Raw genomic sequence first — 18,541 nt, 5'->3', positions numbered from 1 at the left:
ACTTCTTACTCCTCCTGCAATATCGCTCAAGAAAATACTGAACAGATCCCTGTATACACACCACTGATAATCTCTCCTTAAAGCGAAGCCCATTTACTACTGTTGTTGTCTATCAATTAATTTGTAATCCAGTTCTAAAACTGGGGAACCCTACCCTGTTAAAAGCTTGCTCGGAAATAAAAGTCAATAAATGAAACAGTATGAATTGATACCTACAACATTTTGTGTATTTTCTAAATGTTACCCTCTGTTCTATATTGTGCTTTAATTTAAAAATGTTGTACATCAATTTGGGCAAAGAGAAAAAGCAATTAGCAAATGTAATAAAATTAAATTAAAATTCTTGACTGGCTTTCAGGAGCTACACTCCACTTCATCAGATCGAAACAAAAGAGGCAGGTCAGAGGTAAAAGGTGACTACTACTTTATTCACAACCTTTGTTGAAATGCAAGTATACCACATATACAGCCTGCCTTGATCTAATTCTCTGGCCACCCAAAGAAACTCATCAGATCTTAATGTTGTATGACAGCTAGTTGTTGCCAATACTGTGGGTTTAACAATGGTTGCACATACATGTGTGAACCATGTATGCCGTCATGCATTTAAACTTATAAGCTACATAAACTGATGGCTGGAAGCATGGTTCTTCTCATCGGGCTGCTGATGTTACCATGCTAGGAAGTTTTCTATTTTTCTGAAAACATTTTGCACTTTAAATATCATTTAATCTTTATGTTCAGTTTAATGATATCTATTTGAACACCTGCACTTGAACTGTTTAAAACAGATCTTATAAGGACTGATCCTTTTTTGTGATTTCCCTTGCAAAATATATGAACGTCACAGGCCTAAAAATGGCATGCTCTTTAAAAATATCCTAATCTTCTAAGCCACCCGGTATTCAAAAACCTGTGTTACTGTTTCATTAGTTTAGCTGTCAGTGAATACCATGTGGTAATGAACTGCCACATGCCAAGGGCACTGGGACTTGAAGAAGATACGTACATTCCCTACCACCCCGTTGGCCTGCTTCTGCTTCAGTTGCTTCTGTTGTGGTAAGGGTGCGACTGCAGCTTTCTTCTTCACTGGTTTCTTTTTCTTGGATTTAGCAGCTTTTTTGGGTCCTTTGGCCTTCTGTTGCCATCCTTTGCTTTTCATCTTGTTGACATCTCCCTGCTGTAACAGACAGTAGATTTTCAACTACACAGGAGAAATAACTGAAAACATCACATAAGTTAGTCATTAACCTTATTGTACTTCAGTGCCTACAACAGAGGTCGGCAAACTATGGCCTGCGGGTGTTTAGCATTCAGGTCCTAGAAGCACTGGGCAGAAGTTGATTGTCTGCTTCCCCCAACTGCTTTGGGGAAGCCGCAGATGGGGAGCTGCTAGGTTGTTCTGGGAGGAGATCCCACTGTTCCTCAGATCTCCTGGAGCTGCCCCTGCACCCCTTACCCCAGACTCATAGTACAGGATGCCACCTATAATTCTGCTGACCCTTAAGTGTATAATCTGTTCTCCTTTGCACAATGCTGTGCTGAAAAAGCTCAGCAAAGTTAAAAAATAGTCGGTGCAGAAACAGTTGTATGATTACTTGGGATGTGAACATTAGAACAGAAATATATTTTCCACTAGAAAGTGCATGCTCCAGATGTGTCTCTTAACTCACCCCTTCCTCTGCAGGTTGGTCTTCTGCAGCATATGTAGACTGCTCTTTTTCAAACATGTCCTGACAAGATAAAAAACAAAGAGGAAGTCTTGTCAGTCATGCAAAATTTGAAGACTGTACAAACATTCTATATGCTTCAAATATTTTTAAATAGTCTGGCTCTCTTTGTATGGTGTTCAAAAAATACTAACAAAAGGGACCAGCTTGACAGCTAAGTTCCCAAATCTGCTTAAGAGCGCGCCCCCCCCCCCCTCGGGTCAGGTTATCAGGGAAGAGTTGCTAACAAGTGAAGAAGGCCAAAAGAATTCAACATTTGAATCCTTGTTCTATGATATTCTCTGTTTTAGTCTCCATTCCTTTCTGAATTCCTAGAATTCTTTGTTTTCTTGGTTTCTGCCACACGTTGAGCAGAATATTTCAATATATTATCCACATCTAGATCCTTGTCCTGGATGGTGACTCCCAGTATGGAACCCTGCATTTTGAGCTATAGTTTGGCTTGCTCTTCCATATAGATCAAGTCAAACAAAATGAGTTCACACTTTCCCATTCCATCTCAGATGTTAGTGTATAGCACCACTATCCATCCAATTTCCCAGACACATTTTGCTGCCCCCCTTTCCTCCAGGACAATATTTCTTCCTTCCTCTCCCCCTCTACAGCAAAAACCCCTCATCTTTGGCCTATTGCACTCTCATCCTATAATGTCCTTTGAAACCTTCTCGAATACAGCAGCAAGGAAAAATGTGCTTTACCTCAATTTTCTTTCCTTGAACCCTACCAGACCAGTCCAGAATGCAAGGGTTTTGCCCCTGCCAGCACATGGAGACAGAGGATTAATTTACTACCACCACCCTACTTATGGCCCTGTGAACTCTACAGCAATTCAGTAACACAAAGCACAAAACACCTGAAAGCATCTTAAACATATTAAAAATTCCTTCCTAAGAGCAGGTGAGTTAAACATGGCCCTCAACCAAGCGAGGTACTTAATCATTTAAAATGGAGAAATTACCTGATAATTTAGTTTTCCTTAATGTAGACAGATGGACTCAGGACCAGTAGATTTATGCTCCCCTGCCAGCAGATGGAGATAACTCAGATTTCAAAGCTGACATTACCCTAGACACACCCCTGAAGTGACCTCTGCCCTTCAGTATTCTCTTCAAAAGCCACCGTGGACATACTATAGAAAAAAACTTGATAAAAATGTATTTATTTATTTAAAGGTTTTTTATATACCGCGGAACGTTACAAACATCACCTCGGTTTACAATGAACAATAATTTAGCAACAGGCTTTACAATCAATTCAATAAAAACAAGCATCTATCAATAAACAAGGCAATGAAACAACATATAATACAATTGAATCCCATCTAATCTTATGGGAGATACTATGTGTAATTACCAACAGTATAAACTTCGGTGTATTATGTACATATAAAATATACAATCTATGTATAAATAGGTACCTACAGGCAGAGGAAGGCAGAAGTAGTGCAAAAGAAGGGCAGTGGGGGGGGGGGGGGGGGGGGGAGAGAAACTAGTTATTTATTTATTTAAAATAATTATATACCGGAGGTTCCTGTATAATATACACATCACCCCGGTTCACAAGGAACAGTAACTATCGCTACATTTAGCGGTTTACATAGAACAGAATAAAAAATGAAGTTTTTACATAGTTAATAGGATGGTTTTTACATAGTTTTTACATAGTTAATAGGATGGTGACAGGGTGGAGGAAGAGGGAGGCTGTTTGAAGTAGGTTGGCTGTTTGAGGAGTCTGAGGACATTATGTATAAGCTTCTCTGAAGAGCCAAGTTTAAGTTTTGTTTGAATTTCTTGATGCAAGGCTCCAGGCGCAGGTCTGAAGGCATTTTATTCCAGATGTTTATTCCTGCTAAAGTAAATGATCGTTTTCTTGTGGAAACATGTTTAATTTGTTTGAGAGTGGGAGTCTTAAGTTTGGCTTGGTGTATTGTTCTTGTAGGTTTATTGGATTTGTGGAATGTAAAATGGTCAGAGAACCATTGCATTTCTTGATTGTATATTGTATACTTGATTAAAAACGGATAATCGTAACTGTATTCAACCAAACACTGAACCCCAGTAAGATTAGATGCCCTGATCTAGGGACTGGATGACGGCTTTCTCGTCTTGGAATTGATATCCACTCCACGGGTGAATCCTTGACACCGTTCTTGGGCAGCTGAGGGGGGGGGGGGGGGGGTGTGGATGGGATGTTGGGTCTATCTGTCTACACTAAGGAAAACGAAATTACTAGTTAAGTAATTTCTCCATTTCTTAACATGTAGCCAGATGGACTCAGGACCAATGGGATGTACAAAAGCTATTCCCTATCGGGGTGGGAGGCTGCCTGCGGTCCCCCTTGCAAAGGGGGACCGCAGGCAGCCTCCCTTGCAAAGGCTCCCTTGCAAAGGCTGCATCCTCCCGGGCCCAAAGGTCCAGACGATAGAACCTGGAGAAGGTAAAGGAGGACCACGTCGCCTCTCGGCATATGTCTACAGGAGTCAGCAGTCTAGTCTCCGCCCACGAGACTGCCTGAGCCCTAGTGGAATAAGCTTTAACCTGAAGGTGTAATGGATTTCCTGCCTCCACACAGGCTCCTGTGACCACCTCCTTATTCTAGTGAGCTATGGTAGTCCACGAAGCTAGTTTGCCCTGCTTCCTTCCACCATTAAGGACAAACAGGCGGTCCATCTTTCAGTGAAGTGAAGCTTCCAGATACCGCATTAAAAGCCTACTGACATTCAAATGGCGGAGGAGGCAGATTTCTTCCAAGACCTTGTGCATATCTAGGGATGGCAACAAAATGGATTGATTCAAATGGATTGATTCAAATGAAACTCGAGACTACCTTGGGCAAGAAGGATGGAAAGAAGCTGTAATACTCCTGGAGTTATTCGGAGGAATGTTTCCAGATATGACAATGCCTGCAGTTCAAAGATGCAGCGTGCCGAGCATATAGCCACCAGGAACACAGTTTTCAGGGTTAATAAACGCAAGGAAAGATGTGCAGCATCCAAAAGGAGGGCCCTGCCAAAAACTCCAATACTAGATTAAGATTCCAAGAGGAACCGGCCACCGTAGGGATGGCCGGAAGTGATTCACCCCTTTCAGAAAATGGGCCATGTCCAGATGAGCTGACAGGCGGGTTCCATGCACCTCGCCCCTGAAACTGGAGAGAGTTGCTACCTGGAGCTTCAAGGAGTTAAGGATCAAACCTTTATTCAAGCCGTCCTGCAAAACTTCCAGAATTAATGGAATTTTGACCATCCGAGGGTAAACACCGCGTTCCTTGCACCAGGCTTCAAATAATCTCCAGACCCGCACATACGCTAGGGATGTAGAGAACTTCCATGCACGGAGTAAGGTGGCAATTACTGCCACAGAATATCCACGCTTCATCAGGCAAGCCTTTTCAAGGGCTAGACCATAATATTGAATCAAATCAGATTCTCATGAAAAACCGGTCCCTGTGTGGTGGGAGACACAGGGGTCTCCCCCAGGGGTCTTCACATACCACGGATGCCCGGACCAATCTAGAGCTACTAGTAGGACTGACCCCCTGTGACTCTTGATTCTGCGAGTGACTCTGCCTAGGAGGGGCCTCGGAGGGAAGGCGTATAGCAGCTCCTCCTCTGACCAGGTCTGAACAAGTGTGTCAATCATCAGGGTCAACTGATCTCTTCTGCGACTGAAGAAACGGGGAACCTTCACATTGTGAGATGCAGCCAGCAGGTCGATGGATGGGAGACCCCCAGCAATCTACTACCAGCTGAAAGGCTTTGGCCGACAATGCCCACTCTCCTGGATCCAGACTCTCCCTGCTTAGAAAGTCTGCTCTGACGTTGTCTTTTCCTACGATGTGGGAAACTGATATCATCTGTAGATGTATTTCCGCCCATTCCATAAGGAGATCTATCTCCTGTGACACTTGCTGGCTTTTGATTCCACCCTGGCAGTTGATGTAGGCTACCGCTGTTGCGCTGTCCAACATTACGCAGACTACTTGACCCTGGAGTATGTGGCTGAATTGTAGACACGCCAATCTGACTACCCGGGCTTCCAGGCAGTTTATGTTCCAGAGGGCCTTTTCCTTGGTCCAACACCCCTGGGCCATCAGTTCCTGACAGTGAGCTCCCCAGCCCCGGAGGCTTGCGTCTGTCGTGAGGACAAGCCAGTTCGGAGGGGAAGGGATACATCCCTGCCCAGATGAGCTTCCTGCAGCCTCCACTGGAGTCGAGAGCATACTTCCATCGGTAAGTGGAGGCAAATCAAATAGTCTTGAGACAGCGGGTTCCAACGTGACAGCAGAGAGCGCTGAAATGGTCACATGTCTGCCCTCGCCCATGGCACTACTTCCAGGGTTGCTGCCATCAAACCGAGGACTTGAAGATAGCTCCACACTGTCGGGCGTATCGTGTTCAGACACACTTGGGACATCAACTTCCTTATCCACGTGGTTGGTAGGGAGACCTTGCCCTGCTTGGTGTCAAACTGGACTCCCAGATATTCCAAGGATTGGGAGGATTTGAGACTGCTTTTGTCCAGGTTTACGACCCAACCGAGTTCCTGAAGCATGCCTCCAATCTAAGAGCCTAAGTTCCATCATGTGAGGCATAGATGAATCCAAATCCATAAAAGCTGGAAGCTCTGTCTAAGGTGGAACACTACGACTACCTCAGGCAGAAAAAAATCAGACATCTGTAGGAAAGGGTCTTGACACCACAGCGCCTGGAGCTCCAAAATTCTCCTGGCTGAACAAATAGCCACCAAGAAAACAACTTTAAGAGTCAAGTTCTTAACCGTAGCTCTCTTTAGAGGTTCAAACCGAGCCTCACACAAACCTCTAAGGACTAGATTCAGATTCCAAGATGGAGACGTGTTCTGCACCTGAGGATGCAAGTTCTTAGCTCCCTGAAGGAACCGTATAACATCTGGATGTGCGGACAGAGGATACCCTTGCACCTTACCCCGGAGATAACCTAGTATCGCTACCTGGACTTTCAGAGAGTTAAAGGCCAGTCCCTTGACCAGAATCTTTCTGTAGACAAGCCAAAATATGCAACACCCTAGCCTGAACAGACTGAGGCTGCACTCCGTCAACAGCAGACCAGGACTCGAAGATCCTCCAAATTCGAACATACGTCAAGGATATAGAAGATTACCTAGCCTGTAATAAGGTGGAAATAACCACTTCGGAATATCCCCTCCATCTCAGACACGAAGCCATGAAAAGAAGTGATCTGCCTGACCCAAAAATATTGGGCCCTGGTGGAAAACAGTCAGTGTTCGAACCTCAGGGTCCCGTCTATTGCCATGTTGATCAGATCTAGGAAACATGGATGATGTGGCCATTCTGGAGCTACCAGGATCACATTGCCTGGATGTTTCTCTATCCGCTGTAACCCCTTGTCCACCAGAGGCCACAGGAGGGAAGAGAAAGAAGAATCATTTAAGTCCATGGCAGCACCAGAGCTCAGATTCATTGTCAGAGGATGTGGTTACAATAGTTAGTGTAACTGGTTTTAAAAAAGATTTGGATAAGTTCCTAGAGGATAAATCCATAAACTGCTATTACGGCAATTAATAAGCAATAGTAGCTTGTTATCTAATGTTTGGGTACTTGCCAGGTACTTGTGACTTGAATTGGCCACTGTTGGAAACAGGATACTGGGCTTGATGGATCCTTGGTCTGACCCAGTATGGCATTTCTTATGTTCTTATGTACCGTGTTCTGTTCAGCAGCTGTAAAACCACAACACCTTGGTGTTCTTTGGTTGGGATACCCCCATCTTCCGTGAATGAGACATCGCTGCCTCCGACAGCTCCCATTCCCTGGGTCTAACTTTATCTGACTGATAAAACCCGCGTGAATGTTGTTCACTCCGGCTATGTGAGACGCAGCCAGCCTCGCCAATTGCTGCTCTTCTCAACTCTGGGACCTCTCAAGTTACTGCCTGATTCTTGATTCTGCCTTAATGTAGTTCACCATCGCCGCATTGATCAAGAGGATCCGTACTGGATGGCCATGCAACCTTGGCAGATAGGTAAGCAATGCAAAATGCACCGCTCGTCTCAAACCGATTGACAGGCCATGAGGCCTCCTGTTTCAACCACTGGCCTTGCGCTGACTGATCTTGCCACGCTGCCCTCCATCCAGAAAGGCTTGCATCGATAGTGAGTATTATCCAATTCGGAATCTCCAATTCCACACCACACTCTAGAGTTGTGTAAGCCAGTCACTACAAAAGATTGTCCCTGGCTTCCCTCTCTAATGGATAAGGAAGATGAAACTATTCAATAACGGATTCCAGTGGGAGAGAAGAGCTCCTGCAGACGCTGCATATGTGCCAAGCCTAATGCATTAATTCTAATGTCGAATCCATAGAACCCAGGACCTGTAAATAGTCCCAGACCCTGGACACCAAAAGCTCTAGCAGAAGCCTAATCTGAATCTACAATTTCAGCAATCTCTCTCTGTGAGAAACACTCTCTCTGCTAGCGTGTCAAACTGAGCTCCCTGATACCCCAGAGTTTGTAAGAACTAAATGGCTCGTTGCTAGGTCCAACCATCCTAGAGACTTCAAGTGTATCAATACCTTTTGTACTGATTGTTGACGGAGGTCATCTGATTTTGCACAAATGAACCAGTCATCCAGATTTCAGATAGCAAATGTTGCTTACCTGTAACAGGTGTTCTCACAGGCAGCAGGATATCAGTCCTCACATATGGGTAACATCACAGGATGAAGCCCAATCACGGAACACTTTTGTCAAAGTTTCTTGAACTTTGACTGGCCCCTACTAGGCATGCCCAGCATGGCACCAACCCTGCAGCCAGCAGGGATCCCTCTTCAGTCTTATTTAAAAGCTACAGGTAGTGCCGAAAAATAAAATAATAAAACAAACCCAACACCACGAGGTGGCGGGCAGGTTTCGTGAGGACTAACATCCTGCTGTCCTGTGAGAACACCAGATACAGGTAAGCAACATTTGCTTTCTCACAGGACAAGGAGGATGGTAGTCCTCACATATGGGTGAGTACCGAGCTGAGGATGTCCGAACATGCACCAAATGGCGTACAACAGGCACAACAACTGGGGTGGAATTTGGTAGAGGGCATCCTAAACCCCACCGGGCAGGCGGAAGGGTGTTGGTACATCACGTTGGAAATAGGTTACGCAGGACAGATTGGCCGAAGATGGAATCTTGTCTTCCGGCTTTGTCTAAGCAATAGTGGGCTGTAAAAGTATGGAGAGAACTCCAAGTTGCAGCCCTGCAAATGTCAGGAAGCGGCACCGATCGTAGGTCTGCTACTCAAGTCGCCATAGCCCTCACAGAGTGTGCTTTAACATGGTCTTGGAGTGGAATGCCACTTGCCGATAGCAAAAGGATATGCAGTCCGCTAGCCAGGAAGAGAGAGTCTGCTTCCCCACAGGCTGCCCCAATTTGTTAGAATGGAAAGACACAAATAATTGAGTGCTCTTCCTGTGGGCAGCTTCCTGTGGGCAGCTCCGCATACCCTTGACTGCAAACGCTAGAACTCGTTTGCAGTTTGCAGTCAAGGGTATGCGGAGCCTGCTCTCCTGGATTGGAATAGGGCCTGGGAAAGAAGGTAGGTAGTACAATGGATTGATTGAGATGAAACTCTGATACTACCTTAGGTAAGAATTTAGGGTGAGTGCGAAGTACCGCCCAGTCCTGCAGAAGTTTAGTGTAAAGGTGAAGGTGGGATTTTTGTGTTTGAGCAGTTGGGGTAAGGGGGTGCTTGTGTGCATGTGAGGGAGGAAGGGTGCATACACAATTTCGCCCTAGCACTTTCCACTTGTCCCCCCCTCCCTTCTCTCACTCACCCCAGCCCCCATTCATCCCCTCTCCTTCCCGTCTCACCTTGGCTTCATGCCACTTGTAGAGCCTGGGAAATCCCACTAGCCTTGTTCTATTTGCATACATCTGTCCTCTTCAGCTAGTGGGGCCTGGGAAATTCCACCAGCCTTTCTGATGCTGGTTCCACTGCAGTGCTGATCCCTCTGACCTTGGCCCTGCACCACCACTGCTGTGCTAATTCCACCAGCCCCGACCCTGCACCACTACTGTTCCTACAGCAGTACTGGTCCCGCCATCAACCTTGCACAGCCTGAAATTTCCTCTTTCAGTGGAGCACTGGACTGTCCTTGGGCTCCATTCACTATGCAGAAGCATGCACACGTGCGCCACAATGCTCACCTGGAGCTCTTGTATTCATATTACAGAGTTCTGATTTTGTGAATTTGCCCTGGATATTGTTAAAATGGAAAGGTGGCATTAAATAAAAATAGATAATACAAGAAACTTCACTCCCACAGTGACATCAGAAGCCTGGCTTCAACAGTTGTAGTATTACTGAAATCCAGTACAATCACCAGGTTTAAGAACAGCAAATAACAGTTGGAACAGACACTTTGCGGTGTCTACGGTGATTACAGGTTTCATTCCCAATCCTGTTCCTTACACAATGCGAGATAGTCACCCTTACAGATGACAGGGGTTATTTGTGGAGAACATAATATAACAGTAACCTGAAAGATATTCATTTTCTAGGTTTCATTCTTTCCAATGCACAGATTTGATACTAGGGAGGAAATGTAATGATTTATTTAAAGGGAGAATAGCCACTGCTATAGCTAGCATCAGTAGCATGGATCTACTTAGTGTTTGGGTACTTTGCCAGGTACTTGTAGCCTGGATTGGCCATTGTTGGAAACAGGATGCTGGGCTTGATGGACCTTTGGTCTGATCCAGTATGGCAATTTCTTATGTTCTTAAGGGGGGGGGGGGGGGGCGGAACAATAGAAAGTATCCTTACAGACACAAAGCTGTGACTGTCAGATAGATACTCACCGCCATTGTTTGTCTTGTCAGTGTGACCAAGACAGTGACAAGCGATCCCACTGTGATGTTATTGCTGTCTTCATCATCTAGCACTACAAAGAGAGAAGAGATACATGAATATTCTGCTGCGTCCTGTACCGCAACCTAACTCGGCAGGGACAAAAATAAATCATGAAACCAGCCAAGTGCTGGAAAAGGATGCAAAGATGAAATCAAACATACCAAAAACTGTCAACAAAAAACATTTCAGCAAAGTTTCCACTCTGTTACTAGATCAGCTGGTGAAATATCAGGTCCATGGTAAACAGCAATGACAGCTGGGGGTCCTCAAAATAGAAATGTACCTCTGTCTTGGCCTGGCCATGTCCTTTTTTGTTTTTTTTCTAACACATTGCTGTTTTTTATTTCTACACACACACACACATTTTGTAAGAAAAGTTATGACCCTTTCATTAGCTATATGCTCTTCCTGCCACCACAGAGTCCACACTTCAGCTGTGCTGTATTTTGAGTTATTAACTCACCTTTCCAAACCTGTGCTCAAGGCAAATTGCAATTCAGGTGCAGTTGTGTGTAAGAGTTTAGGCACCCCTAAATCAAGTTGTGTGTTTCAATGAAATCTAACAGTGACATGTCATGTTAACTGTATATTAATATATTTCGAGAAATCAAAAGCAATAGTTTATTATTCATAAACATTGGCACATATTGGCATTGCAAGCATTTAAAAAAAGGCCTTGCTTTGCCAGGGTCTTGTTGAGAATCATGAAGTTGAGACAGAACAACCTTTTCAATAATTTTAGCAAGAGATGAAAAACCAGAAATGGGTTTGTAATTACTCAAGTCCTCCAAATCTGAGTTCAGCTTTTCTGAACCGGCCTAATCTTTGCAGATTTTAAAGCAGGATCATGAAATCCTGAAATAGGATTATTATTTATAATGGATGTCATAATAGGATGCAAATCTAAATGCGGATTTTTCCACAACAAATTGTAAAGGATCTAGGCAGGAAGAACAATCCACCTGCTTTAGTAGCAGTTGAACTGCAGCAGAGGGATAACTATTAAAACTGGACAATTTACTGACTGGTAGTAAAGGTGCACTATCAGAAGAAAATTCAGTCAAATCAAAATTGAGAAGCCTGTTGTCTAAGAGATCTAGATCAGAGTCGGCATCTCCATTGACAGTCGGCATCCGGAGCCCGGTCGTCTCTTTGATAATGCCTGGCAAAAGTGTGCAAAGACTTCCAAATCGCTGCTCTACCTATCTCCAGCGGTGAGACCAGCTGACACTCTGCCCAAGATGCAGCTTGAGAGCGGACCAAATGAGCTTTTAAACCATCTAGTACTGCTCGGCCATGACAGATATATGTTGAAGCGATTGCTTCCTTCAACCAACGGGCAATAGTAGCCTTGGATGCCTTATGCCCTTTCTTAGGACTGCTCCAGAGGACAAAGAGATGGTCCGACAACCTGAAGTGATTAGTAGCTTCCAAATAGTGAAGGAGAATCCACCGGACATCCAACTTCAAGTCGTGATCCTGAGGTGACCCAGGATCCAAATCTGGGAAAACCGGCAACTCCACCGACTGATTCAAGTGGAAGTCAGTCCATCCATGCACTAGTTTGAACAAAGAAATATTGAGAGGCTCACAAGAAAGTGACCATGTGGAAACTCCCAAGCACGCTCAGAAAGACTTCTGAGTGATAAGAGCTGGATCTGTGCTGGCATCATCAGATGACATCATACACTAGTTATGGATAATTTAATCCTGTTTGACAAAAGAAATATAATCTAAGTGGGACTTCTAGAGATCACCTGTTTCCACACTGATGGAAGCTGCAGCTAACTTTATTCTGCATTAAGCTATGCAAGTTGTTTTATGCTTTATTATGCTCTAATGATAGCTAAGTTTTATTTATTTTTTTATTTAACATGTTTTTGTATACCGTCAGTTTCACCATAACTGTTTACAGTAGTCGCATTAAACAAAATAGTTTACAGAAGTCACATTAAACAAAAAGTTGAATCATATTAGAAAAAACATCGTTACCTCATATTTGTTAAATAGAAATTACATCATGGTGACTATTGTTGATTATACCCGGGTTCAATCCCCGGCCTTACCACCAATATATAGTTTAAATAGTTATAAACTCCATTTGTATGTGGGGTTGTGTATTGTCTTGTATATTATTAAGCTGTCTTAGATGCTTTTATGTTTCTCTGAGGATGTGTATTTTTCTTGGAGGTTGGTTGTGTGGGATTCTGGTTGTGCTGCTGGATGAGATCATTAGCATAGGCTCTGGTGAAAAACCATGTTTTCAAATCTTTTTTAAAGGTTTTGCTATCTGATTGAGTTATTTTGAATGGTAATGAGTTCCATAGGGTGGGGCTGGCGATGGATATAGCTCTATCACGAGTTGTGTTCAGATGAGTGGATCTTACTTGAGGTATTTTGAGGAGGCATTTGTTAGTTGATCGAAGGTTCCTTTTTGGAGCGTGGGGTACGATGTAATTGTTCAGCCAGTAGTTTTGTTGTCCTGTAATTATTTTAGGAAGGATTGTTAGAACTTTATATTCTATTCTGTATTTTATTGGGAGCCAGTGTAGAGAGATGAGGGTTGGTGTGATATGCTCATGTTTCTTTGTTCCAGTAAGAATTCTGGCTGCTGTGTTCTGTAGTATTTGTAGCGGACGGATGGTAGTAAGAGGTAGGCCAAAGAGTAATGCATTGCAGTAGTCTAGGTTGGAAAATATGAGTAGGTGTAGTACTGTTCTGAAATCTTTCAGTGTGAGAAAAGGGTTAAGACACCTGAGTGTGAGTAATTTGAGGTATCCTTCTTTGATTTTATTTGTTATGTGGGTTTTTATATCATAGTTCTTTGTCTATGGTTATTCCTAGGTTTCAAGTGTGGCTAACAGGAGAGACGTTTTAGGGTCTTCCATTTTGAGAGGTTGTAAGGGAGCTTCACTGACTTTTTGTCTAGGATTATTAATTCGGTTTTCTCAATGTTTATTATGAGTTTCTTATTGTTTATGTTTTTTGTTTTATATTTATTGTTTATGTTTTATGTTTTATTATATATGTATTTTTGGAAACTGCTTCCATCTACCCCTATTGAAGAATGCGGCATATAAATAATTTTAAATAAATAAATAAATCGTGACAAAGTAGCCCATAATTCAAAATGTTGCCTATACTGCAGCGACCCATACCAAATTCCACTTATGGCCAGACATAGTCCAATCCATGAGCTCTCTTGGAAAATCCATCTACCATAAATTTTAAGAATATTTCAATCAGCAAAATTTCCTTCATTATAGTAGATGTGAATCGGTTATTTACACTTTTGGATAATAGAAGGACTAGGGGGCACTCCAGGAAATTAGCAAGTAGCACATTTAAGACTAATCTGAGAAAATTCTTTTTCACTCAACGCACAATTAAGCTCTGGAATTCGTTGCCAGAGGATGTGGTTAGTGCAGTTAGTATAGCTGGGTTTAAAAAAGGTTTGGAAAAGTTCTTGGAGGAGAAGTCCATTAACTGCTATTTATCAAATTGACTTAGGGAATAGCCTCTGCTATTACTGGCATCAGTAGAATGGGATCTTCTTAGTGTTTGGGTTCTTGCCAGGTTCTTGTGGCCTGGTTTGGCCTCTCTTGGAAACAGGATGCTGGGCTTGATGGACCCTTGGTCTGACCCAGCATGGCAATTTCTTATGTTCTTAAAGGAACAGCACAAGGCAGTCAGGCGTGGTTAAGGGAGGGTAACTTTTAGACTGATTAGTAGAGGATAGCCTGCTCCTCTTACCGCTGGGCTAACAATCAGGGTAGCCAGGTTCAAATCTTGACACTGCTTGTAATCTCAGGCAAATCCCTTCAACCTCCATTGTCTCAGGCACAAACTTAGGGGCTCATTCACTAACCTGCATTAGGCCATTTACTATGCAAGAAACTGTTTTTCACATGGTAAATGCCCTAACTCAGGGATAATGCGAGGTATTTCAAATACCTCACATTATTTCGGCTCCAGCATGCTCACAGTTACCCTAAAGATGCAAAGCAAATAATGTAGCATGCTGAAAAAATTCACAAGCCACATGGTTTAACATGAAAATTGTAGCTAACTTCCTCCGGGAGCAATGGGACATTAATGCATGTCCCATTACTGCCAGAGCCCTGTCTTGAAGGAGCCAACAACTGTAAGCACCCAACACCCCCCCTCCCAAAATAACTGAAAAAAACCTGGGGATCGCCATGGACCCCCCCCCCCCCCCATGCCACTGCACCCCCATCTACCCCAGGAGACGGCCTGCTGTCAAAATAGAGGAAAAATTAATTTTTTGTATCAATGTCAGGTCCTTCCAACAAACCCTAATTCATTTTAAAAAATCCAGCCCCCAAGGGCAGCAGGGGATGGGTGGGACTGAGGGCCTATGCAAACCCCCGGGGTTTCCAGTACATTCAGGGGAGAGGGGGTGTGTATATCATATTTGGGGCTGTTGGCTCTTTTAAGCAATGGTGGCCTCACAGTTCTGGAGCCACCATCTCATGTTCTTTGGGAGCCATTTTACCACCATGGTATTTTTTCCTGCGTTAACTGCAAGGAAATATCCCACGGGAATCACAAAGAGAGGGCTCAATGCTGCAGATTAGTGTTTGAGCCCCTTAGATTGTAAGCCATCTAGAGAAATACCCAATACAGTACCTGACTGTAATCTGCTTTGAAGTGGCTATCCAGTCTTGAAAGTAGAACATAAATTAAATCAAATTATGAAAAAATTACATTTTTAGAATCTGCTGCTTACCCTGTGGTTTGATTTCCATGGTGATGTGCGGAAAACTGCCCAGGACAGTCATTACCTCTTCGTACTTTTCTTCTTCCAGGAAGTGCAGCAAGCTGTGGCGATCTGACTCTTTCAAACTCACTAAGTCCTGAATACTTTTAATCTTGTACTATAACCAAAAAGCAGAAAATAAATAAAAAGGTTAAATAATAAAACAGAATACTAATATTAACAAAATACCCTTCTTCACAGTTTCACCGACAGCAGAACTAGCACAGTCTAAGATCAAACAGCATTAAAGTAAAAAAACAAACTAGTTCAATTTGAAAAGTTATAAAAAAAACCCCAAAACTAAATCCATTTACTTAAATGGATTTAGTTAAACCTTGAATGCCGGTATAAAAAAACCTTAAATAAATAAATAAATAAATAAATAAATAAAATACCTAGAACACAATACAAAATTCTCATCTATGCAAAGATGTTTGTATGAAAATGAAAAAAGCATGGGATAAGAACCTCTACAGAGAAAAAGAAGGTGTTTCAGGGTTGAACTAGGACTGTGTTTATATATTTGTGTGGTAGCTTGAGAACTTGAATTAATCCTGTGTGTAGTTTAAGGTTTACATTTAATTCAGTCTGCACGTGTGTGTGTTGGGAAAGTAATTTTGAAAGTTTGCAAAGATCACTTGCTGGTAACTGGACAAGTAATCACTTGTGTCTAATTCCCACCCCAGGCACATTTTTTGATTTACACGTTGTTACCCCTATTAGGAGGAAAATGCTCAAATAAGAGTCAAGGAGGGATTTACCCAAAAAAACAAATCGGAAGCCGATCCAATATAGCCATGTAGCGACCAAGAACAAAGAGCCGTGTAATAGCAAAAATTCTTTATTCTCACAGTAAGAAGGCCCAACTCTGAGTTTGTAGAGCTGCCTCAGGAGCTACTAAAATTAAAAACACATATTTAAAAATGACAAATATTTAAAACATTTAGAGATATATATAGACCACACCAATAAAATAAAGAATAAACATGGTACACACGGACACATAAAGGAAAATTAGTTTCTTACCTGATAATTTTCGTTCCTGTAGTACCAAGGATCAGTCCAGGACACCTGGGTTGTGACTCCGCACCAGTAGATGGAGACAGACTAAAACTTGTGGGCGGAGCATATATGCCCCTGTACCAGTCACAGCCCCTCAGTCATACGTAATGTCAAAGTAGACAAAAGCCATAAGGCAACCATAACTAACCATACAAACTTGGTAGGGAAACGAAAGAAATCCAACACCCCTACTGGAACCAGACTCCCCAACCGGGAGAGCGAATAAACAAGGGTCAGCGTACTGAAAGAAACAATAATGAGCGGACTCTCCGTTACTATAGCGCAGCACTGCGGGCGGGATCCTGGACTGATCCTTGGTACTACAGGAACGAAAATTATCAGGTAAGAAACTAATTTTCCTTTCCCTGTACGTACCAGGATCAGTCCAGGACACCTGGGATGTACCAGAGCTAACTTACCGAGGGTGGGAAGCAGAGAGTCCCACTCGGAGTACCCTCTCTCCAAATCCCCCAGCATCAGTAGCCTGAACATCCAACCGGTAATGCTTAATGAAGGTATGCAACGACTTCCAGGTAGCCGCCCTGCAAATCTCGAGGCGACACCTGAGAAGATTCCGCCCAAGACGCAGCGTGAGACCGCGTCGAATGAGCCCGAAGACCCATCGGCGGCGATTTTCCGCGCAGAATGTACGCGGAACCAATGGCTTCCTTGAGCCAACGGGCAATTGTCGTGCGGGACGCCGCAGAACCTTTCTTTGGACCCGAAGTCAACACAAACAGATGATCCGTCACCCGAAACGGATTAGTGACCTCGAGATAGCGAAGAAGGGACCTCCGCACATCTAGCTTTCGCAATTCTCTCGATTTCGGGTCCGAAGACCCCCCAACCGCGAAAGCGGGAAGGTCAATCGATTGATTCAAATGGAAAGCCGACACGACTTTAGGAAGGAAGGAGGGAACCGTCCGCAAGGAAACCCCCGAATCGGAAATGCGCATGAAGGGCTCCCTACAGGACAGCGCCTGTAATTCCGAAACACGGCGAGCCGACGCAATCGCCACCAGGAATACGGTCTTCAACGTGAGATCCTTGAGCGTAGAACGTTTCAGGGGCTCAAACGGCGCAGAGCCTAAGGCTGAGAGCACCCAGTTGAGGTTCCAGGACGGGCAAGGGAGCCGCAAAGGAGGACGGAGGTGTTTAGCCCCCCAAAGAAAACGGGAGATATCCGGGTGGAGAGCCAGAGAGACCCCCCGGACCTTACCACGCAAACACCCAAGCGCCGCCACTTGGACCCGAAGGGAATTGCACGCCAAACCTTTGGCGAGCCCCGCCTGGAGAAAAGCCAAAATATCGGAAATAGAAGCGGAAGTGGGATCCAGACCCCGCTCCACGCACCATTCCTCAAAAACTACCCAGACCCGAACATAAGCTAGGGACGTAGACTGTTTTCTGGATCTCAGCAACGTAGCAACGACCGCATCCGAGTAGTCTTTTCTCTTCAACCGATACCTCTCAAAAGCCATGCCGCGAGACAGAAGTGAGCCGCATCCTCCAAACAGACGGGGCCCTGACGAAGGAGCCCCGCGAACCCCTGTAGGCGAAGAGGTGCGGCCACCGACAACTGGACCAGGTCCGCAAACCACGGACGGCATGGCCACTCCGGCGCCACCATGATCACGTTGGACGGGTGCAATTCTATGCGCCGCAGGATCTTGCCGATCATGGGCCACGGCAGGAACACATACAGTAGCACATCCGCCGGCCAGGGAAGCACCAACGCGTCGACTCCCTCTGCTCCTCTTTCGCGACGTCGACTGTAAAATCTCGGAGCCTTTGCGTTGTGCCACGTGGCCATCAGATCCATGTGGGGCGTTCCCCAAGTCCTGCAGATGAAGAGAAACGCCTCGTCCGCCAGCTCCCACTCTCCGGGATCCAGGTGGTGACGGCTGAGAAAATCCGCCTGGACGTTGTCGACCCCTGCTATGTGGGACGCAGCGAGATGGCTGAGATGCCGCTCTGCCCAGAGCATCAAGAGCCGCGCCTCCTCCGCCACTAGAGGACTTCTTGACCCGCCCTGGCGATTGATGTAAGCCACGGTGGTAGC

At 44.4% G+C, this 18,541-nt stretch overlaps 1 protein-coding gene across 2 annotated transcripts in view; it reads right to left on the bottom strand.

Moving 5' to 3' along the window:
* SEC63 (SEC63 homolog, protein translocation regulator) overlaps positions 1-18,541 on the bottom strand; it is a 261,114-nt gene that overhangs the window by 99,079 nt on the left and 143,494 nt on the right. The window contains exons 13-16 of one of the 2 annotated variants that reach the window (XM_029595314.1): positions 15,388-15,535; positions 10,586-10,668; positions 1,674-1,733; positions 1,010-1,177 (exon numbers count right to left, since the gene is read on the bottom strand). In XM_029595314.1, coding sequence (XP_029451174.1) covers positions 1,010-1,177; positions 1,674-1,733; positions 10,586-10,668; positions 15,388-15,535 — 459 coding nt within the window. Of the gene's footprint in view, positions 1-1,009; positions 1,181-1,673; positions 1,734-10,585; positions 10,669-15,387; positions 15,536-18,541 lie in introns of both variants that reach the window. The other variant, XM_029595313.1, reaches the window with a different exon arrangement.

This window comes from Rhinatrema bivittatum, chromosome 3 (assembly GCF_901001135.1).
Source record: "Rhinatrema bivittatum chromosome 3, aRhiBiv1.1, whole genome shotgun sequence".
Taxonomy (NCBI): Eukaryota; Metazoa; Chordata; class Amphibia; order Gymnophiona; family Rhinatrematidae; genus Rhinatrema; species Rhinatrema bivittatum.
The sequence above is the reverse complement of the archived record's forward strand: the minus strand, read 5'-3'. Positions and strand labels throughout refer to the sequence as shown.